This window comes from Tachypleus tridentatus, chromosome 10 (assembly GCF_004210375.1).
Source record: "Tachypleus tridentatus isolate NWPU-2018 chromosome 10, ASM421037v1, whole genome shotgun sequence".
Classification (NCBI taxonomy): Eukaryota; Metazoa; Arthropoda; class Merostomata; order Xiphosura; family Limulidae; genus Tachypleus; species Tachypleus tridentatus.
In genome coordinates, this window is record NC_134834.1 from 138591215 (window position 1) to 138612281 (window position 21067).

The 21067-nt window shown below is 28.8% G+C and overlaps 1 protein-coding gene across 13 annotated transcripts in view; it reads left to right on the plus strand.

Moving 5' to 3' along the window:
* Window positions 1–21067, plus strand: part of LOC143230443 (uncharacterized) — a 133916-nt gene that overhangs the window by 80199 nt on the left and 32650 nt on the right. For all 13 annotated transcript variants that reach the window (XM_076464000.1, XM_076464002.1, XM_076463994.1 and 10 more), the window contains 2 exons: window positions 17978–18201; window positions 20150–20293. In XM_076464000.1, the coding sequence (XP_076320115.1) occupies window positions 17978–18201; window positions 20150–20293 (368 nt within the window). The remainder of the gene's footprint in view (window positions 1–17977; window positions 18202–20149; window positions 20294–21067) is intronic.

Sequence of the window (21067 nt, forward strand, 5' to 3'; positions counted from 1 at the left end):
TCATTGTCTTCAGTCTTTGTACTAAGTGGATTCTTATGTGTATTAAGTGTGACCTAATTTTTTATATGATATCTAAAATGCATTATTTTGTTTTTAATATAATTCAAGTTATTTGTCAGCTATTTGTTCAACTTAATAGTTGGTCCTAGGCATTCTGTATTACCTCAATGTTTTTCATTTTAAAAAAATTCATATTTTTTAGTCATTTGGTACACTCATGCCTGGTAATATAGTGCTGGATGCTATGTATTTGCTTTTATTGGATTGCATAAAAGCAATATTAAACTAAACCAAATGCCTTCTATTAGTACAGTGGTAAGTCTAAAGATTTACAACTCTAAAATCAGAGGTTTGATTCCCCTCGGTGGGCTCAGCAAGTAGCTGGATATGGCTTTGCTGAAAGAAAACACACACGAACTAAACCAAATTAAGAACTTGTTTTAGGTTTTTCTTCACTTTCATACAAGTACTGAAAGAATGTTCCATATGTGTGTTTTTTAATTTGGCAAATAAAATGTTTAAAAACAATAATGTGTTAGAAAAACCAAGAAATTAACTCTCTCCACACATGGAGTTGGTATAAACTTAATTATTACTAACTTTTGATATAGTATGTATGTATTCACAAATTGTGGTAGTCTTTTAGTAAACATTACAAGTTTTTTACAGACAAAAAATATTTTTTTGTGAAGTAATTTTAACAAAATATAAAAAGATTTGTTTTTGAATGTATCTGTTATTTGTTTTGAATAGTCAAGGTAAATATTAAGTGTGGAAGAGTGTATTTCATTGACATTTGATGGTAAAGTTTCATTCCCTTTTCAAGAATACACCTTACTATGTATTTGTTGATAGTGTAACTGCAAATTATATTACTGCTTCCATGAAAAAACTGACAGCAAATCAAACTATTTCAAAACATACCTCATAAAACCCTAATCTCAATATTGACTGTTCTCAGTGCATCAGTCAGAAAGACACATCATCTGATAAAAAATTCAACAAAGACTTGTATGCATTATATTATGAAGTTTATTGATAAGCAGATCTGTTAATCAAAACAAAAATCTTAAAATAGATAAGCATATGCTTTAGGTTTAGCATTTAAACTTGGGTCAATGTGCCGTAACATGGTCTGCTAATTCAGCACTAAAAATAAGTCCATATGTACTCTTGCAGAAATATATAGCTAGAATTAGGCTCAAAGGATGATGATTTTTAAGAGAGATTCACTGGAAAGCCAAGAAACTTACTTGTGGGGGGGGGAGAAAACAATGACTTAACAGCTGTTCATTTTGGAAATATTAGAAAGATGAGTGATACCATGTCATGAGTGTCCAAAGAGAAGGAAATTGTTTACAAATCTTCTTTCTCTACACCTGTATATGAGTACAACAATAAAAGAAATACTTTGTGTAATGTTTCTATTACAACTGGAAGCAAAGTACAGGAGTGTGGCCTATCTGTGGACATAGAGACAAAAACAATTAGCAGAGCCTTCTCAGATGCTATTATAGAATCTGATGGTATTATTGAAGTTAAGTACCCACTGAAAGCTAAGGGAATGACTTCTTTACAAGCTGAACTGTCAAGTAAAGACTTCTGTTGTTCTACCATTGAAAATTCATTAAAACTGAGAGATAGACATACATATTATTACCAAGTACAGGGTCATCTTCATATAACTGATAAAAAAATTTTGAATTGAAAAGATGCTCTTTAAACTGGATTGGATTTATTTTCAGGTGCTGTTGCTAGAAATAATAGATCAAAGAATGATTGAAAGGAATTAAAAGAAAATTTATGAAATATCAAGTGAATGCTTTCAATTTGTTTTTGTTTGCAGTTAATTACAAAGCTACACAGTAGGCTACCTGTGTTCTGCATGCCACAAGTATCAAAACCTGGTTTCTACTAGTTTAGACTTAATGCTATACCACTGGAGGCAAACACTTTCAACTGCTGTAATAAATATCCTATCTAAAGACTGGAAATTGGCCTATATTGTTCCAATCCATCTAACTAGCAAACTAGTGAATGAAATTTCAAGCTACTGACTCATTTCCCTATCTTGGCATCTGGAAAGTTGTGGGACAAAGAATTATTTCAAACAGGTTATATCACTACCTGTACAAAATAAAAAATATCTAATCTTCAAGCAGCATGCAGAAAAGAACACAGTTGTGAATGTCATGCAAGGAGATAATCAGTAACTGACATTCATTATTGTGCCACATTTTGTCTTGCCGTTTTCATCAATTTAAGTAATGCATTTGACAAACCATGGAAAAATAAATTTATATCACCCTTTTATAACAAGTAAGAATCAGTAAAAAAGATACTATACTATATAGTCTTATACTATATAAAAAAGGAAAATGAAAGTACAAGTTAACAGTTATTCTTTTTTCAAAACTATACCAGGGAATCCCCTAGGTTAGTGTCCATAGTCTCAATTTATCTGATTTATCTAATGATATATAGAGAAACTCCCAAAGACATTAAACCTGCTGTCCATGCTGATTATATAATAATATGGACCTTTCTTCAGTTTGTCCCTGAAGACGAAAGGTTTACCTTTCAAACGTGCTCAGATTACAGGGTTTTCATTTCTGTCAAGACTTGTATTTTTCTGACATCTTGTATGTAATAACATGGGCATTCAAAAAAGAACCCAAATAACGGGAAAAATAATAATAATAAAACATTTAATAAAATTTCTAAATATATAAATAAACAATCACTCCAAGTAAATCTATGATTGTATTTTCCACTACCAACAACTATGTGCAGTGAGTCCCCAAATATTTAAGAGTAACCTTAGACTCAGCTATGACTTTTACTCAGTATGAAGGAGCCCCAGGAAATAAGAAAACTGTTACTCTTTCAAAGAAAGCAGCTATGAATCAGGATCCCAGGAATAAAAACAAAATACACCATACACATCAAATACAAACATTAAAGAAGATACTGACTGAGGAATGGTAGAAGCAAATGGATTACAGCTTGGACATACACCTCCAAAATCAAATAGAGATCTACACTTCCTATACAAAACTCAGTAGAGAGGAAGCAAATGTTAAGCACGTACTAATACTTTTAGAAACTATATCTGATGAGCTCTAACCCAAAGAAAATTCTTTATTTAGTCATTATATGCTGTCTTTGTGACCTGGTCTAACAATTTATGAGTAAGAAACAGTAACAGCATTGGCTGTGATTTGGTATGTTTTCTTACTTCTAGTTTTCATTAATGGCAAATCTTCTGGAAGGTTTCTTTGAATCTTTATTTCAGTTAATTTTCATGATTTTTTTTATCATGAGGGGGCAAAGTGGAACAAAAAAGTTTTTCACAAAAGTTACCCAATAACCATGAATGTCAATTATGACATTTTATGTATTCTGCAGTTATTTACTTATGATGGCAGAAATAGTAGTTATATGTTTTAAAAAAAACTAGTCATGAGAACTTGCAGTTTTCCTAACTTTTGGTCTTTTTTCCACAAAATGACTGGTTTTTGTGAGGTCAACTGGGCTTTTCTTAGAAACTTATTTAATACATGGAACTTCTAAATAAGAAAATTTTGTAATTGCTTCTTCTGGAGCATATATGGTGTATCATTGACTAATGGCAGTATAACTTATTCATGTATTACTGTCATCTGTTGATGTAAATCAGTAATAGTTTGCTTTGAGCAAAAATCATAATGGTGTAATTAATAAATTGTGTCAACAACATTTATAAGAGTTATTCCTGTAAATGAATATTTTGGTAATATTTCTTCATGTTTTATTGTTGCTTATTGCTGCTCACTTTGTCTTTCCCACCTCTTTTCTATTTTTGTCCAAATCAAGAGTGAGAGAAGTGTTAGCTCTAAATCTTGTAATTGGTTGTAATTGTGAAGTCTTAAGGCATTATTTTGCTGTCTTGGCTTCCACTGAATAAATAATAAAGCTTTAACTTTCTTGGCAGAGATGGGTAATACAGCCATTACAAGGAATTTCTAATAATGTAAAAACGTATAAAAGGATGGAACGAAAAGAACACTCTTTCCAAGACTTATCTATATTTATGCAGGACACTTTGACTGTAGTTATGTTTAAGAGCTTTTAAATTTTCTTCCAAACGTTTTTCATACTATTCTGAGATGATATATTTTACTTTAAAAAAGAAAATACTTTTGGAAATTTAGAGTTTTGTGTGAATCGAATGTTTATAGTTCCTGTACCACACATAAGCTACATGTAGTCAGCTGAGTGCTACATAAATGATTTGTTCTTTCAATTGAGGAAACACTAAAAACATATTACAGTTACTATTTTCAGAAGAAAAACCTTGAAATAACTACATATAGAAGCGAAAGAAAGCCATCTTTATGTAAGCTAAAATTATTTTTACATTTTATGTGTTATATTTAACAGTCGTAACAGTTATTAAATTGAATTAAATATAATTTCAAAAGATGTATTATCATCTGTTACTTTTACTCATTATTTGAATTAATTTCTTTTTCTCTAAAGTTGTAAACAGATTTACAGTAGAAATGTTTCTTTTAAACAATTGAAACTGATGTTTCAGTGAATAGGAGTGTGCCACCTTCACACAGTGTATGATTAACAGCAATTATAAATTCAGAGTTTAATGATTATTTTCAGTTGTACATATGATGAATTATAAGTACTTAACAGAGGTGGCATATGAGGTATTTATTTACCTTGACCCCAGTATAAACGTGATGAGTGAAGTATGTGAATGTGTTAGAGAATGTAACTTAGAAATTTATACTATTATTTTTTCTGTTTGATTTATGATCTTGTAAATGAAAATTTGTTGATAAGTATACAACTAGTCTTGTTTGGGATAAATATTTTTCTTGTGTTGATGAAGTAATTGTCTAATTTTGTCATTTGTAAAGTATTTAGATGCCAAATAATGGTTTCATTACTGTATTAATTGTCTAAACAAAGTATCCTGGAAATAAAAGATTTAGAATTTTAAATATAGATAGAGTTAGTGTAAATAATCATAATATCTTGCTTTGACTATCAGCTACTTTGAGTTAACAATTGTCAGTTTTTGAAAATTATTTGAGTTTAAGAAGAAAATGAAAAATCCCAAGACACCTCTTGTTCATTTGGAAATCTTTCTACCTTGAAAATTATAATATCCAAAATATTACTATAAGTAATTCTCAAATGGGCAATAAATTTAAAAGAGAAAATGAAAGGCATAACCTTGTATAGGCATAAAAAAATTACAAACATACAAAAAAATGGTATAGTGAATGAAAAGGACTAGTATAAACAGTACCAGTTTTCCAATGTTATCAGTGTATACTTTTATTTAACTTTTACCTAATATCTAAACAGTCAGCCAATTACACATTGCAGTATGTGATAAATAATTTTTGGTCAAGCCCTTTGAATTATCTGTTTACAAAATGTAAGTAAATATCAAAAAATTTACAATTTAAATCTTGCCCACTCATTGCTATTTTTACAAAATCAAATTAATTACATTATAACATTCATATTTAAATTATGCTATAAACTATATTAGAAAGTTGTTTCACTTTACTGCTTTTCCCTCCTCAGTGACACCAAAATCATGTAGCCGTGTATTTTCATGTTAACTGTGTTAACCCTTATGCATTGGGCATCCCTTTAAATCCCTTTCTTTACAAATCACCAAGTTACATTCAAAATTTGATTAAACAACTTACTATTAATATATGTCAATGAAATTAACATCATAATGCCTGTTATAATTCTAAGTTTTAATTCCTTTGTTTCAAAAGAAACCTTTAAAAATGCTTAACTTTAATTTTGTTGGCACATGACAAAAGCTATGAAAAATCTCAACTTTTGCACACTTTCTCTCTCTTAAATGAGATAATCCTAGTCTGGTAGACATATGTCTAGACAGTAAGTATGTTCACTTGCTCTATTGACAAAGTTCTTTGGGTGAGTTCTGGTGGAACTAGAGAGAAATTTTTCTAACTCCTAACAGGTGATAAGTCCACCTTACATATATTACTGCTTGAGCTTTACAAGTCACATGTAATTACTTAACAGACATGTATATAATCATTAGAAATAGCTTATTTTACACAATAATCCAACAACAGTTACTTTGAAATCTGTGCTCAGTTGTTGTCATCAGGTAATATTGCTGACTGCTTTTGCCTGTGATAGCACTTACAGGTTGTTTCTTACCTAAGCATGTTAAAGTTAGAGAAACATTTAAATCATATTTAGGTTTTACATTTGTATATGAGTTATTTGTTTTAAAATGCATAATTGAAATGTTTAAACATTTTAAAAACATCCAAAACATTAGTCCAGTTCTCAAGCCATATGATTTTATTCAAGTGTAAGATTATTTTGTTAAATGCTTGCTCCTCTCACCAGAAGATACTTTAATCATTTTTACAACATATTTGACTTACATTCTTTGCTAGATTGTTTAAACAGAGTATACATGATAAAACTTTGTAGAATGGATGGCAACTGCGTGTTGTGGAGATGCAAGCGTAGAGGACAATGTTTCAAAAGTCTTCTGCCTTTTGTCTTCAAGTTTCATCATGTTTGACTTGTGTTGAAATGAATAATGATAAAGGACAGTAAAGGAAAATCAAACATTAAAAATTAAATATCTGTGAAAAGTAAAATGTCTGAAATTATGAAAATCATGAAAAGATATTTTATGAAAAATTAAAAAAGTATAATTTTTTTATTTCGTATTTTTAAACATTTCGTTGTACTGTATGTTGATGATAATATCTACAGTTAGTTGGTGCAGGAAATGAAAAATAAGATATAAATATTTACCTTAAAAACTTCATGTAAAGGGGTTCCAGAGGTTATAGAGATAAAAATTTAAAACTGTAAGATGAAGAAAAGTATTTTTATACTTAAAATGAAAATAACCTCACTTTAAATATTCAGAATATGAGTGGAAATAACTACAGCAAACAGGTAACATATTTTTAGTAGAAATACTTAATTAAAACAGTGCTATTCTTTCTGTACAAGATATTTATATTGTTTTAAAAATCTCACCAGTTTTTGTGAGGATATGCTAAGAAATCTCATAGGTACCATACGTATTGTTGCCCATAAATCATGCTGTAGTTGGGATTTTACAAGTTGCAGGAAACTGATAGGAAAGGATTAATGGGTTACACATGTACAGTTAAATGGAAAAGAGAGTATCATATGAGTTATAAATTGTAAAGATAGAAAAGAGTTGGGAGATATGCTTTCAAAGAAGGTTTACATTTTTTTTAACAGTATGTTTTGTGCTATTTGTTCTGTTTGTATCAAGTCTTGGTTCATAAATTTAGTGTTGTTTTCATGTATATGATGTTTGGTTCCTTGTAAAATATTTCATGTTGTTGCATTTCATTTTGCATATTATTCCTTTGGATCCTTTTATGTGGGATAGTATTTGATGAAGCATTTCTGTATCCTGACATAGTTGTTGCAGATGTTTAATAAAAGAAATGTTATTAATGGTAAAGTTTTGTTTGTTGTCTTGTGGTTTCTTGTTGATTTGAGTGGTATTTGGTATTTTTCTTTATTTTAGTTTTGCTGTTTGTTTTTCTGTTTTAAAATTTTTCCTTTAGGAGTAAACATTTTAATGAATTAATATGTCAGATTTTCTCTTTTAAGTCATTGCATAATTTGTTTGAGGTATGTATGCTAAGATTTTGTTTTGAGTAGTATGCAGATTTTCTGACTAAGAAACACTTTCTCACAGGTTTGCTCACATAACTGTTTAAAAATTATTTATTGTATTTTTCAACTGTTGTGAAGTTGTATATATTTATATAATCAACAAGTTAGTGGAAGTTAGACTGCATGATTGTGAGCTTATCTTTAAAGAGTGCACAGTGATGATTTCTAAAGTGAATATCACAGTTTTGTATTGTGTTACAGAATTGAGAAGAATAATTTGTCTTGTCAAAGGGTGTTCTAAAGTAAATGAACCTGGTTGTAGATACTTTTATGGCAAATAGACAATTATTTAAAGCTCTGGTTGCAACTCTGGTAACTAATAGTGTTATAAATTTTTGTACATTTGTTTGACTTGTTTTGATTATACAGGGTATCTGGAAATGAATATACAAAAAATCACTTTATTTTTATTTCAGATAACAACAAAAATTGAATATAAAGAAAAGTAGTAGGCTAGGAAGTTTTAGTTGTAATAATTAACAGACTTCTACATGTTTTCCATCATTTGCTTTAAGTGATCTAATTCTGCATTTGAATTCTGGGAAAACATTTTCCAACACAGCAGTAGCAAGGGAGAAGATAGCATCACAAATCTGATGTTCCACTCCATCCAGAACATTTGGATTGTTATGGTAGTCTTTTGTTTTCAAAAAGCCTAAGAAGTGAAAATCTAAAGGGGTTAAAGAGGGCCAGTTAATAGGCCCTACACTACCAATCCAATGCTCAAGCAAAGTTAGGTGGTGTTCCATCCTGTTAGAAGATAACTCTTTATAATAAGCCAAGAATGTTTTGGAGTTGTAGAATAAAGGCCTCTTGTAGCATGTATAGATACATATTTCCAATAACAGTTTGTTCATCAAAGAAACAAGAACAAAACAAAAATCAACAAAATGTACAAGCTTACTACTTGTATTTTTATTCAATTTTTGTTGTAATCTCAAATAACAATAAATTTATTTGACTTTATTTTTGGTATATTAATTTTTGGACACCCTGTATATTATTTTGAAACAAGTGGATTGTATGCCATCTGTTTGTTGTAGAAACTTATTTTCAGCAGGTCATAGACAACTACAGTAAAGAATCTGACTTTATTTAAACCTGACACATTAATAAAAAATCATTGTGGGAGTGAATGTTGTTAGTGTGGCTTAAAAAGATGCTCTTTCAGTGTCAAATTTACAGCCAAAAAAATATATCATCAGCATACCAGTATACTGTACTATGTATGGCCTGACTGAAGTCATTTCTTCCCAGCTGAATAGGAAAAACAAAAGGTAATGAACTGGATGAAGTTCCATGCATACAGAGCCTATTGACTTTGATACAAGTTTTGTTGTTGAATTGAAAGCAAGACTTTACTAAATGTGAAAAGATTGTGATAATATTCATTTACCTTTTCAATAACTTTCTTAAATAAATGATTCCCATGGGTCAGGGAAGCCATGAATAGTCAGCAAATTAGAACAACAGAGAATTTCATTTTGCAGATAAAAACAAGGAAAATTGGTGAATTTCTTGTGAATCAGTGATGCTTCTAGGATTCAAATGGCAAAAAATAAATTATTAGCACCAAAAATTGCATACAGATTAATTTGACTTCACTTAGCACATCATTGCATGTATGTTATGCATAAATATTGTTTTATTTTTATATTATTTTTTTTACCAATAATTAGCATGAAATACAAAGGCAGCCTTAAAATATTATGTGAACAGTAGCAAGGTTCTTGCATAAATTGCTTTACTACAGCTTCAAAGCCCTTAATATTTGCTGTTTTAACATAGACTGTTTCTATTAAATAAGTTATCTTGATCTTACACATTATAATTCTTTAATAAAACAGTTCCCATGAGAGTAGTTATAAAAGGAATACATAATACTCAGGGTATATTACATCAATAACATATTTATGTAGTTAAAATCTAAAATATGTCAAAATTAAAATAAACAGTTTGATTATTTTGGTGAAGCTAGCAGTTGAAAGATAGAACAAATCTTCATAGTTTTTGCAAGTTTTTACATCTATTTTTTATATTTACTAAATGAATTATCAAAAATAACTAATGTTTATATAATATAAATAACTTATTTCTACTTTTGTTCTAATTTGTTATAAAACAAAAGATGCATCACTGACTATTGTCTACAGCACATTATGTCATTATACATACCTTAGATACAGCAGAGGTCATTTACAGACAATACTTTCAAGAGGCAGATAGAAAATTATAAATGACAGTTAAGGAAAACCTGTATAAAACAATAATTAATAATTTAGAAATAACAAGTTTTGGAAATAAAATATTGAAATGTTGAATGTTTCATTGAGAGTAGCTAATAATTTAGCACAAGCAAGAGTTTCTAATTATATGACACTTTCTTATCCATGAATCTTTGTAGACAAATTTTCACCAAAGTATATCTGAATACATCATATTTGCTTGATAACCTATATTTTAATGGATCAAATATCTAAGTACTATTTTGACAGAAAATATAGGTTTATCAAGCAATAAATGATGTTAGGGACAGAAGGACTGAAGGTAAAAATGAAAATGCATAGTGTAGCAGAATTGGATTTATAGTTTGGCTATTGCTTTGAAACTCTGAGTTTTCAGGCCATTCTGTACTCTTGAGATAGAGATATTAATTATTATGGAGGTTACACAGTGCTGGTGTGATTGATTATGGATGGTGTGTTAGTATTTTTCATTGTGTCTGAGTCTCTGAATTATACCAGAATGAATATAATGTGAGTACTTTTATAAAAGTTTCATGTTGCAACACCTTTTTATTGTAGTAGGAACAAAGTAAAGAACATGAGAATTTGAATGGTATAATACTGTAATGCAAGTAATTTTTATTGACAAATATGTTTATTTACAGTTGTATTAGAACTAAAATTTGCTTCTTAGTTACTTGTAATACTGTAATGCAAGTAATTTTTATTGACAAATATGTTTATTTACAGTGTATTAGAACTAAAATTTATTTCTTAGTTATTTGTAAGTACAAGTTGGCAATCTTGTAAACAAAAAAATTTTGTATTCACCTAGAAATCTCTTTTTGGTAATGTCATATATAGTTACATTAATTTAAAGATTTTAATACTTTTGATATACATGAACCAAAAGGTGCACTTGTTTTATAGATTTCAGAAGTTAGTTTATTGTAGTATATGGTTAGCAGCTGAAAGTTTGTTCATTTTTGAGCATCAGGAAATGTTGCTTTAATAAATATTTTAACATAGGAGAAGTGTATTTGTTAAAGAATATTCCATTTTACAATAGTGAATTTGTTCCTTCTATATACTAAAAGTTATAATCACATATGTTAAAATCTGTAGTGTTGTTTAAGCTTATGTTTATAACATTTTTAAGGTTTAAAATGAAATTGGTATGGACTGCTATAAACAAATGTACAAACTACTTTTGAAATGTCAACAAACAGCTTCATTTTTATAACAATAAAAGCAATTTACTCTCTGTTCCTGTTCCATTCATCTCAGGCTTCAGCTTGTGAGTGAGCAGTCTTTCTTTTATTCTGAGACTCTGTTCATCATTGACTCTTAGTAAGATCATAATCGAATTAGAATGTTTTCCTAAGGCATGTACAAGTAAATTTGATGTAGTATATACATCTAGGTTTGAGTCTTATTTACAGTAATGTTTCCAGTAATGAGACTATTCATAATTCAGTTTTTCTGAAATTAATTAACTTCACAATTTAGAATCTCACTTTCTTCTAAATGCAAAGCTTTAGAATCAAATTGACAGTATTGCTATAGGTTCTACATTGTTGTTATCTTTTGCCAATTTATTTTTGTTTTCATGAAAAACAATGGTTTGAATATTCCATGTAACAACTTTAAACCTCTAATGTTGTAGGTATGTTAGTGGCATATTTACCATTTCTAGATCTGAATTATTCCACAAAATATGGTGCTATAATACTAGTTCACATAATTTAACAGGGTGATTTGCAGTGAGGATAAAATGCTTTTAGAAACTTCTTGTCAAACAGTATCTAATAATTGTAGATAGCATTTCTTAGTGAATCAACTCAACTATATTCCCATGGTTGGGTTAAAGTATGTGTCATGCACTTTAACAGAGCTACATTCAAAATTAAATTACTTTATTTCCAATATACATGAATGGATTTGACATCAAAACATAGTAAGTCAAATTTTAATGTAATATGTGTTTTAATTTTTAATTTTGTAAGGAAAAAAATATTTAAATAAAACCTCAATCTCAAATGTTTGAAGATCATGTTTTTTTCTCTGTTTTACTCATTATAATATAGACATTACTATGGCAAAACATAAATTTTATAGCTTTCAGTCTTCTTTATTTACACACACATAAACTAGAAAGTCAGACCACTTGCCATGTTCATCTGGCAAAATTGTGTCTTAAATTGCCAATAATTCTTCCTGATGGTTTTGTATCATTTGTAACCTATAGAAGGACAAAGTATTACTATAACAAATTATGTGTTTGATGTTTTCATTATATTGTATGTTTTGTCTTCAGTTTGATTTTTTTTTTATTGCAGTGTTCAGATTGAAGAAGGTTTAAGGCTGTTACACCATCGTTAGAATGACAGTTAAATTGTAATAGTTATAGGACATTGTTTGCTTTGTGCATGTTATTATTATTCTATGTTCTTGTGTGTGTTAATAAACTAAATAAAACTGTTTGGTATTCTAGCACCATCAGTATAAATAAGTAGGATTAAATTTTATTAGCAACCAATGATAAAAACCGTGGTCAAACGTCAATTCTTCTTGAGCTATGCTTGCAAGTAGCTTGTTTGTCACATCACTCCATACATTAACCTCAATTCACCAAGTAATTCACAACTTATATGGCAAGACTGTTAGTTAGAAATATTTTAAAATGCAGAAAAAACAATAACATTAAGTAGAAACAGCTGTAAATTATTTAGATCCTTAATATAATTAGGATAAATAAATGTAGTTTTCATTTGTATTCCCAAGACAGCTGGTATGGGTATTATAATAAAGTACAGAACAACATTTTAACCTTTTTATATCATCTTCAGGTTAACAAAGGGGAGTAGTTTCCATTTGCAATTTGGAATTATTTCATAATTTTTATGGTTGTTAAAAGGTTAGACAAATGAGAAAAAAAAGGTGGTAAGCTTACTCCACAAAAATGGCCAATGGGAAAAAGATGTTTTAATATTCATGATATTTTGGGCTGGAACACTTTTCCTCTGGTAATTTTAAACTTTTTAACTAAAAGCAGTATAGAGGTAGGGTAGAGAAAGTAACAGATAATGTAGAAAACTAACTGAAATGAACTGGATGTTTATTTAGGAAGTTTTAGGGTTTGCACAAATGAAACTTGAAAATTTGCAGATAATGTTTTTTAACCTTAACAAGAAAACTGCTTTAAATTAATAGTGGTTGACACACTGACCGTATATATATTCACAGACAAACCTTTTGTAAAAATACTTATGTTTACTGAAAGCTTGTCAAATTTCATGAAGATACACTTACTGTATTAAAAGTTATAGTGTGGAAACTCTTATGGCTACTTTTGAGCTAAAAAATCAATTTACTTCACAATTCCCATATGGAAAGAGTTAATAGTGAAAGTTTTGCTTTAATATCAGTTAACAGATCACAGTTTATTCCTTGAATTCCAAATCTACTTAAAGGTGGAACATCTTGGCACTAAGTATCGTGTGTTTTGTTTCCACTGCCAGAACCTCAACTGCGGCAGATGCTATTATAATTAGAATCATCCTGCTCATGTGCCAGGTGTGGCACATATATAATGATTCACCCATATTCTTTTGCTTCTGGTAGTACATAGGTTTGTTTTTGTTGTTATTTTTCCAAGCTTTACAGTTTGCTGCAGTATGTCCCAACATTCTGCAGTTGTAACATTTTGTTTTATTTTCTATTACTCATGCTTGTCACTATGGGAGTTTCTCTGTAACATGTATAGCTATAATAATTTCTATCAAACTTACTTTGCTTCAAGCATTTGAAGCACTTCAGATGTTCAAATTTACCTCGTTTAATATGAGGTGGTTCTTTCACTATAAAATATATTTGATATTGGTTTGGTTCTTATACTTATTTTTCTATCTCTTCTGTAATCACAACTTTTTTTATCTTTACTGGGGTCACTGTGGGTGTGTTGGCTTTATCTTTCAGTTATGTAAGGTTACTAACCAATCCTTTTTCATATCCTGATTTTTAAGTGTCTTGAATCATAAGATTCTTTGGGTAACTATATACCCTTCATACCCTATTGCCTAATTCCTGCAGCTTATATCCAAAGACATTCACTTATTCCCTCTAATTGCTGCTTTTTACATTTCAGTTAGCTATTGTGTAATATTATGAGTTTGCTTATACTAAGCTGTTATCCTCTTCCTCATCATAAGCTTTAACCCTTAAATGGCAGCCATCACCAATCGATGCTGCTACCTACAACATTCCTGGGATTTAAAGGTTAATTATTTTTTTTTCACTTTCAGTTGTTAACTGTGGTGTATTTGCTTTTCGAGGTCCTAACAAATCTGACATCTGAGCTGCTTCATCTATTGCAGATGTGAAACTTTGTGTCTTCATCAATTTTTCTATAAAATAATGGGACTGTGTGTGTTAGACTTGAATATATTCCCTAAAATATATATGACATTATCATCATTAAGGATACAGGTAGGCCCTTCTTGTAAATGTGGGCATTGCAATAATGTTCTGTTATAGATTTTTTTTGCCTTCTCCTAGTTCAGCATTGTTTCATCCTCAGTAATCATTTCTAAGTAACCATTTACATACACACATATATTCTAACACATACATGATTGAATATGACTGAGTTTATCTCGAGCCATATTTGTATTTTATTTTTGTTCTTTCATTGGAAAATACTGTTTCTTTAGAGTAGTATTTTTACATTGTCATTTTTTATAGTTATCCTGTTAAACTACATTGACCTGTAATGTAGCTTACATGGGGATATGGCTATTTTGTGTCACTAGATTTTACTTATTTAATTTATTATTAGTGATTCATGATATGAAAATTCTTCCATCTCTTAAGAATGTTTGCAGTGAGAGTTAGAATTGATGGATGTACAAGACTGTTCACTGACATATTATTTAATGTTTATTTAGTTTTCATCATAAAAGTGTTAAAAGCAATTATTTTAAAAGTGAACACAAAATACAAATGCTAGTATGTTGGCCATATCTTAAAATTAGCTGAATTCTTATCACCATTTTCCTTAGACCATATTTTCTATATGTTGGTGTTCTAAAACAAACTAGAAATGGAAGAACGTTATTTTCTACACTTGTTCTATGACTGACCAACATTTTAATGCATATGAAGGAAGTCTAAAAAATCACTTGAGTTCAATGACCATTGTGACCTACCTGACATTTAATAGTCATAATTATCTGAGTAGTAAAATCTTTCCATACAAATCAAATAGCTTAATGTTTTTTTATGTGGATACTGTTGTGAGTTTTTGTGTGTTTAAATGTATGCATTTTTTAATTGTGAATATGTTTTAATTAGTTTGTTTATATTAATTTGTTTGCTTTATTTATATCCCACTTTCTCAAAATACAGGGTTGGGCAAAAAGTGACTACGCAGCTGTTTCATATATATTGTATGTTAATATATAAACAGTAATAGAATTAGTTCATTTGTCTTTGTAAAAATGTTTTTGTGTCAGTTGTATAAGTTTGTCCCACCCTGTGTGTTATTTTTACGCAGATCTGTTTAACTAAATTTTGTACATAAGCATTTTATATTAAGGTAATGGGTTAGTGAATTATTTGAAAGACAGTTTTTATTCACACTGTTAGAACATTTAATACTGAAATTAAAAATAAAATGGTATCCTATGCTTTTGTTTTGTGAAGTGAAAGTTAAAATTGGAGCACTTATATCTTCTATATCTTTAATTTATACATATTTGTATACTCTAACTATGTGGGATCTATCACTTAACCAACCTTATAACTATCATAAAAAAAATTAGGAAAAAATATAGATTGTGCTTTGTTATGTTAACCTATTTATTTATGTATATTGAATATGATAAACAAAAGTAATATGTGATAAAAAACTTGACTTATCAGAATATTTTGTCTACTGTACTTACTGATCTTTTCATGATATTACCTTATGAACATTGCAAATGAATAAAATTGTAGTTTGTCAATTAAAATGAAAAATTCTGTAATTTAAAAAAGAATCAAACATCAACAAGATACATTTATTGAACAGTCTTTATCTGTGACTTTGTATTATATTGTGTGTGTATGTACATGTATATATATATATCAATAACTCAGTTACAATTGTTGCTAATATGGGATTTGAATGAGCACTATTAATAAATAAAGAATTTATACTCATTTAATACATTTCCATGTCTTATTAATCATCTGTAGTCATAATGGATTAATCATTTGACACATTTTCATTTCTGGTGAATTATCTATATCTGCATAAGCTATTTGTATATGGTTATGACAAAATTTCCAAACATTGTATATTTGTTATTGAGCTCAACTTATAATAGTGTTTTGTTGTCCTTTCAACATGTCTATTAACTGCTTACCTTATGTGAAATTATCTGTGAAGTCTTTTCATTGAAGAAGATTGCTATAGCTTTCATATAGGTGTATTTTAACACAAATACTATCAAAGTTCACAAACAAAAGGAACATTTGCAGAAAATGTAAGAAAAAAACACTTAAATGGTGTATATGCATCATTGTACAATTCTTGCTCCATCCAGTCCTATTTGAACTTTATTTATGGATGTTTTCAAAGCATTGCTTTATAAGTAAATGGTTGAACTGCCATTTGCAAATGTAGCATCAAAACAAGGTTTTACCCAATGCCTGTACATGAACTAAAAGAAATATTTGAAAATTACAGAGTGGATAAAAGTAAAAAAACAAAACATTGATATATTCTCTAAATGATTAGCTGATTCAGGTTATAATTCAGTGATTTCAAAGGTTATTCTGTTATTTGTAGATATGAGGAAAGAAAACAGTTAAAAACAGAAATTTCAAGTTTTTAATCAAAATTAGTTATAATTAAGTACTATCATAATTAGAAAAAACGTTATAGCATTGGTAAACAGGATACCTGTTGTAAAATATTCCTTAGTTACTACTTATGTAGTTATACTACTTGCATTTTAACTTATTGTAGACATCAACATTGTGGAAAAACATCTTTCTATGGAGAATTTAACTTCTAAGTAGTAAAAAAAAACTGTGTGAAACTTCTGTGTTATAAGAGATGTTATATAGTTTATATCCATTGTAGGAGTGTCTGGAGGAACACAAAACAAATATTTCAAAGGCCATATTTGATTAACATTCATACTGTCTACTTATTATGGGTAGCTAAATGTTATTACATTCTTAGTCTACCAGTGTAGTTGGTTTCTCTTTTAGAGTTGATTATTTGCAGTTTTTGTGTTTTTCCAACTCATTCACAGATTGCCTGATTTTTTCATATATATATATCAGGATTGAAGATTATCTTCTCTTACAGACTGCAAAACTACACTTTTAAGCCACGTTTTGTTGCTGAATAAGTCGTGTCTTTGTTGTTCCTGTTATTTTACTAATTCTTTTAAAAATTTGAAACTGTGCAGGAGTTCAATTTACTCTAGTTGCTCAACTTCTCTTTGTTGTACCTGTACAGCTTCTTTGCTTGAGTTTGCATCCAGGATAATATGTTTTTATTTTGTTACTGAAATTTTTGTCTTTGCTGGAACTTGGACTGCAAGAGGTAATCACCATTATTTCATTTCTGTTCTTTCTTACTTTGGGAAGAATGGTGATTCTCTTGAAATGATGCATGGAATGAAAATTGCTATCCACATTTATTAATTGGTTAATGCTTTCAAAAAATAAAAATAAAAAACTAATTAAATCAATGTTTTTGGAACATAAAAAAGAAAAATTTTTGTTTAATCAGAGCTTGTTAATTTGAGCCTGTGAGTTTACTTGCTTTAATGTTGTATGTTGTCAAGTTGCCAAAAAGAATTAATACATTTTTAGATAATGTATTTTATTAAATGTTTATTTTGTATTTAGTCAAGTACAACTATTACAAATATACATTTATATTTTCTTTTGTTAATCTTCCCTGTGAATGTACTTTGTAAAATTTCCCTTTTACTGCTTTTTGGTACTTCAAGCTCTTGGCAGCTATTCTGGGGATCATTCTTTCCCTGAAGCGAGACCAGAAGAAAGCAAAAGACATACTCTTGCAGGTCCTCTGACAAGAAGTTCAGGCAATGATGGCAGGAGAGGAGAAAAATCCCAGTCATCACCTGTGACACCAGACCAAAGCAACAGGAAGATGCACTCCATGGAGAAAGAAAAAGAAATGGAAACTCTAGAAAGAAAAAAAGATAGTTGGGTTAGTTCATTTCATGGTGAAGAATAGATAATATTTTTCCAGTTGATGATTTAATCTTTTCTCTAATATGAATTTTGAATATGCAGTTTTGAGGAAAATGTACATCACTTTCTAGAGAAAGCTTATTGTACAATATATATATGAGGGAAAAACAAAACTTCAAAAGTGTAAATATCATTCAACCCACAGAAAAATTCTGAAAAGTCCAAAGAAGATATTTATGAAATTATTTTAAGTCATAGAAGTTGTTTCTAAAGGTGATTTCAGTCTGTAGAAGTTGTTTCTGGAGGGGATATTAATTTTAATTGTTTTTGAGGTTACTGTGTATAAGTTATGTCTGAGATATTTGTTTCCCAAACTTTGTTTTTTAAGAAAATTTTATTTTATGGTTGCGATATATAAAATTTAATTTTTCATATAAATTGATTTTGAGGTAATTTTATTTCATTGAAGTTTCTTCCAGGATGGTTTTATTGCAGAAAAGATTTTTACTTTAATCATTTTCCTGTGTGATCTTTGAGTTTGAAATTTTGTGTTTATCAAAAACTTAATATACAACCTAAAAATCCAATTTTTAGTGTATCTTTTTCTTAGATCTTTTCTTTAGTCCAGAAAAGGTTGAAGCATGGTACTAACATAACAACTCTATCCAAACTGCAAAGCACCTCCCAAGTGTTTAGAACACACCTGCATATTAAATTTCAAAATATGAGTAAAAATAATACATTTTGTCTCAACAATTTTTAACTCAAAATGTTTTGGAATTGACATTTTACCATTTTGTGTTTATTTAATATAATTTGCAAATAAGAAATTCAGATTACAACTTCTGCACAGTTTTAAGGAATTTTACTTGTAAAGAATGCTCTTAAATCTTTTTAGAATTTTTCTATCTGTCTCAAACTCTAGGTTTATATCTGTTAGAAAACTATAATCATTTGAGATTGTAATTAGCTATGTCTTAATTTGTGTGTAATTTTCCTTTGCTATTTACAGTTTTATCATTTTTAATTTCTATATTTTTGATAATGCTACATTATGTTGTTTGACAAATAACTACAGGTAATGTTTAAATATCATTGGAGAGAACAGGTTATAAACTCTTTACCTCGCTGTAAGGTAGATAAAGTGGTTTGAGAAGTAATTAAATGAAGCTCATATTTATGGAAAGTTTAGGAGACTTGGGAGTAGATTTGATAATTATTTTATATGTTTTCTTGTTAAATTATATCTGTTTCAAAGTTTTAGAAAATTTTCTTTTATGGCGAGACATCAAGTAAACTTAGAGCTAATACATATGGGATACAATTGCAAAATACTTGTAATTATTCAAATCGTTTTTCATTGAGTATTGTTGCTAATTTATCATATGCAAACAAAGTAAATAAGTAAAAGATCTTATTTTTTATTAAAATTAAATTGTATGTATTAGTGATAAATATTATTTTGACACAATTATGAAAGTTCAAGTTCTGGGGCACCAGTTAAATATTTGTTAATTTTTGTGGTGTTTTTTACAGTTTGTAGCTTTAATCAATAAAATTAACTATGAAAGAAAGAAGTTAATATCAATCAAGTTGAAATTTGGTTATATATATATGTTTTTGATCTACATTATAAAAAATTGTTTAGCAACAGAGTTTGGAAAGTCACATTGATAAAAAGGTATTAATAAGCTCTAAAAATACAGATCAAATTATATGATTTTTTAAAACTTAAAATAGGTACTGTTTAATAAGTTTGTATTAAGCTTCATGAAATTTTAAATATATCCACTGTGAGAATAAAAAATAAGGGAATATGAGTGTTACCCTTTCCTAAAAGAATTAATTAAGCACAATATAGTTAAAGTTATGTTAATAATATTAGTACTTTTATATATATTACTTCTGTAATTGAAACCTTGTTAGAAATATCAAAACAAAGAAAACAATTTTTCCATGTTCAGAGACCTGTTGGAGGTGTTGCTGTTCTTCCAGTAGTAAATAAACAGAAACTTGAACAACCCAGAGAGCACAAAGAAAAGGAAAAGGTAAAAGAAATTGTGGAGAGAAATGATGCAAAAGTAGTAGCTGAGAAAGCTTATGATGAGGTTAGTTAAGTTTAGTATTTCTTGTAAATGTTGGATAAAACACTTTCCATTGTATGTACAGAACAGCTGGAAACAAAGTTATTGAGAGAAAGTGTCTGCGCAATTAGAAAAAATATATATTAAATGTCTTCAGTATAATGAATTATTAGTTTTAAGTTCAACTTTATAAGGTTTTTAAACTTATTTTCAAACATATTTAGCTCATTTTGCATTGTAATTAACTACATGGTGAAAAACATAATATTTTGTAACTTTCAAATAAGTTTGTCTTAACTTTTATTTCTGTTCGCATAATTATTATATTAGTTTTGTCACATAAATTGCATTATATGAGGTTATTAGTTTCCACTCAAACTGTGTAATTGCACAAATTCTATGCTTAGAAAATACTGAACATTCTACATTTTATTGTAAGAAAGTAAAATATGTACTACTTTGTAGATATTTGTTAACACTGTAAAGGTTGAGTCTGCCCTTTAAAATATTTCCAGCAGTGCAAATTAATGAAAAAATGAAAAATATACACAATAATAATTTTCTTAATCATAACGTAAATTCACTTTATACTCAGACTAGTAATGAAACAGACTGTTTTAACAAACAAATCTTTAGTAACAGTATTTTGTTAAAAAAATTGATATTTTGTGTACAAAATACTTGTAATCTTTACTAAATGTCTATCAAATTTTGTGAAGGTACACTTTCTCTATTAAAAGTTGCAGTTCAAATACTTGTGAAAATGTGTAGATGAACTTGTATATCATATCAAGCCCA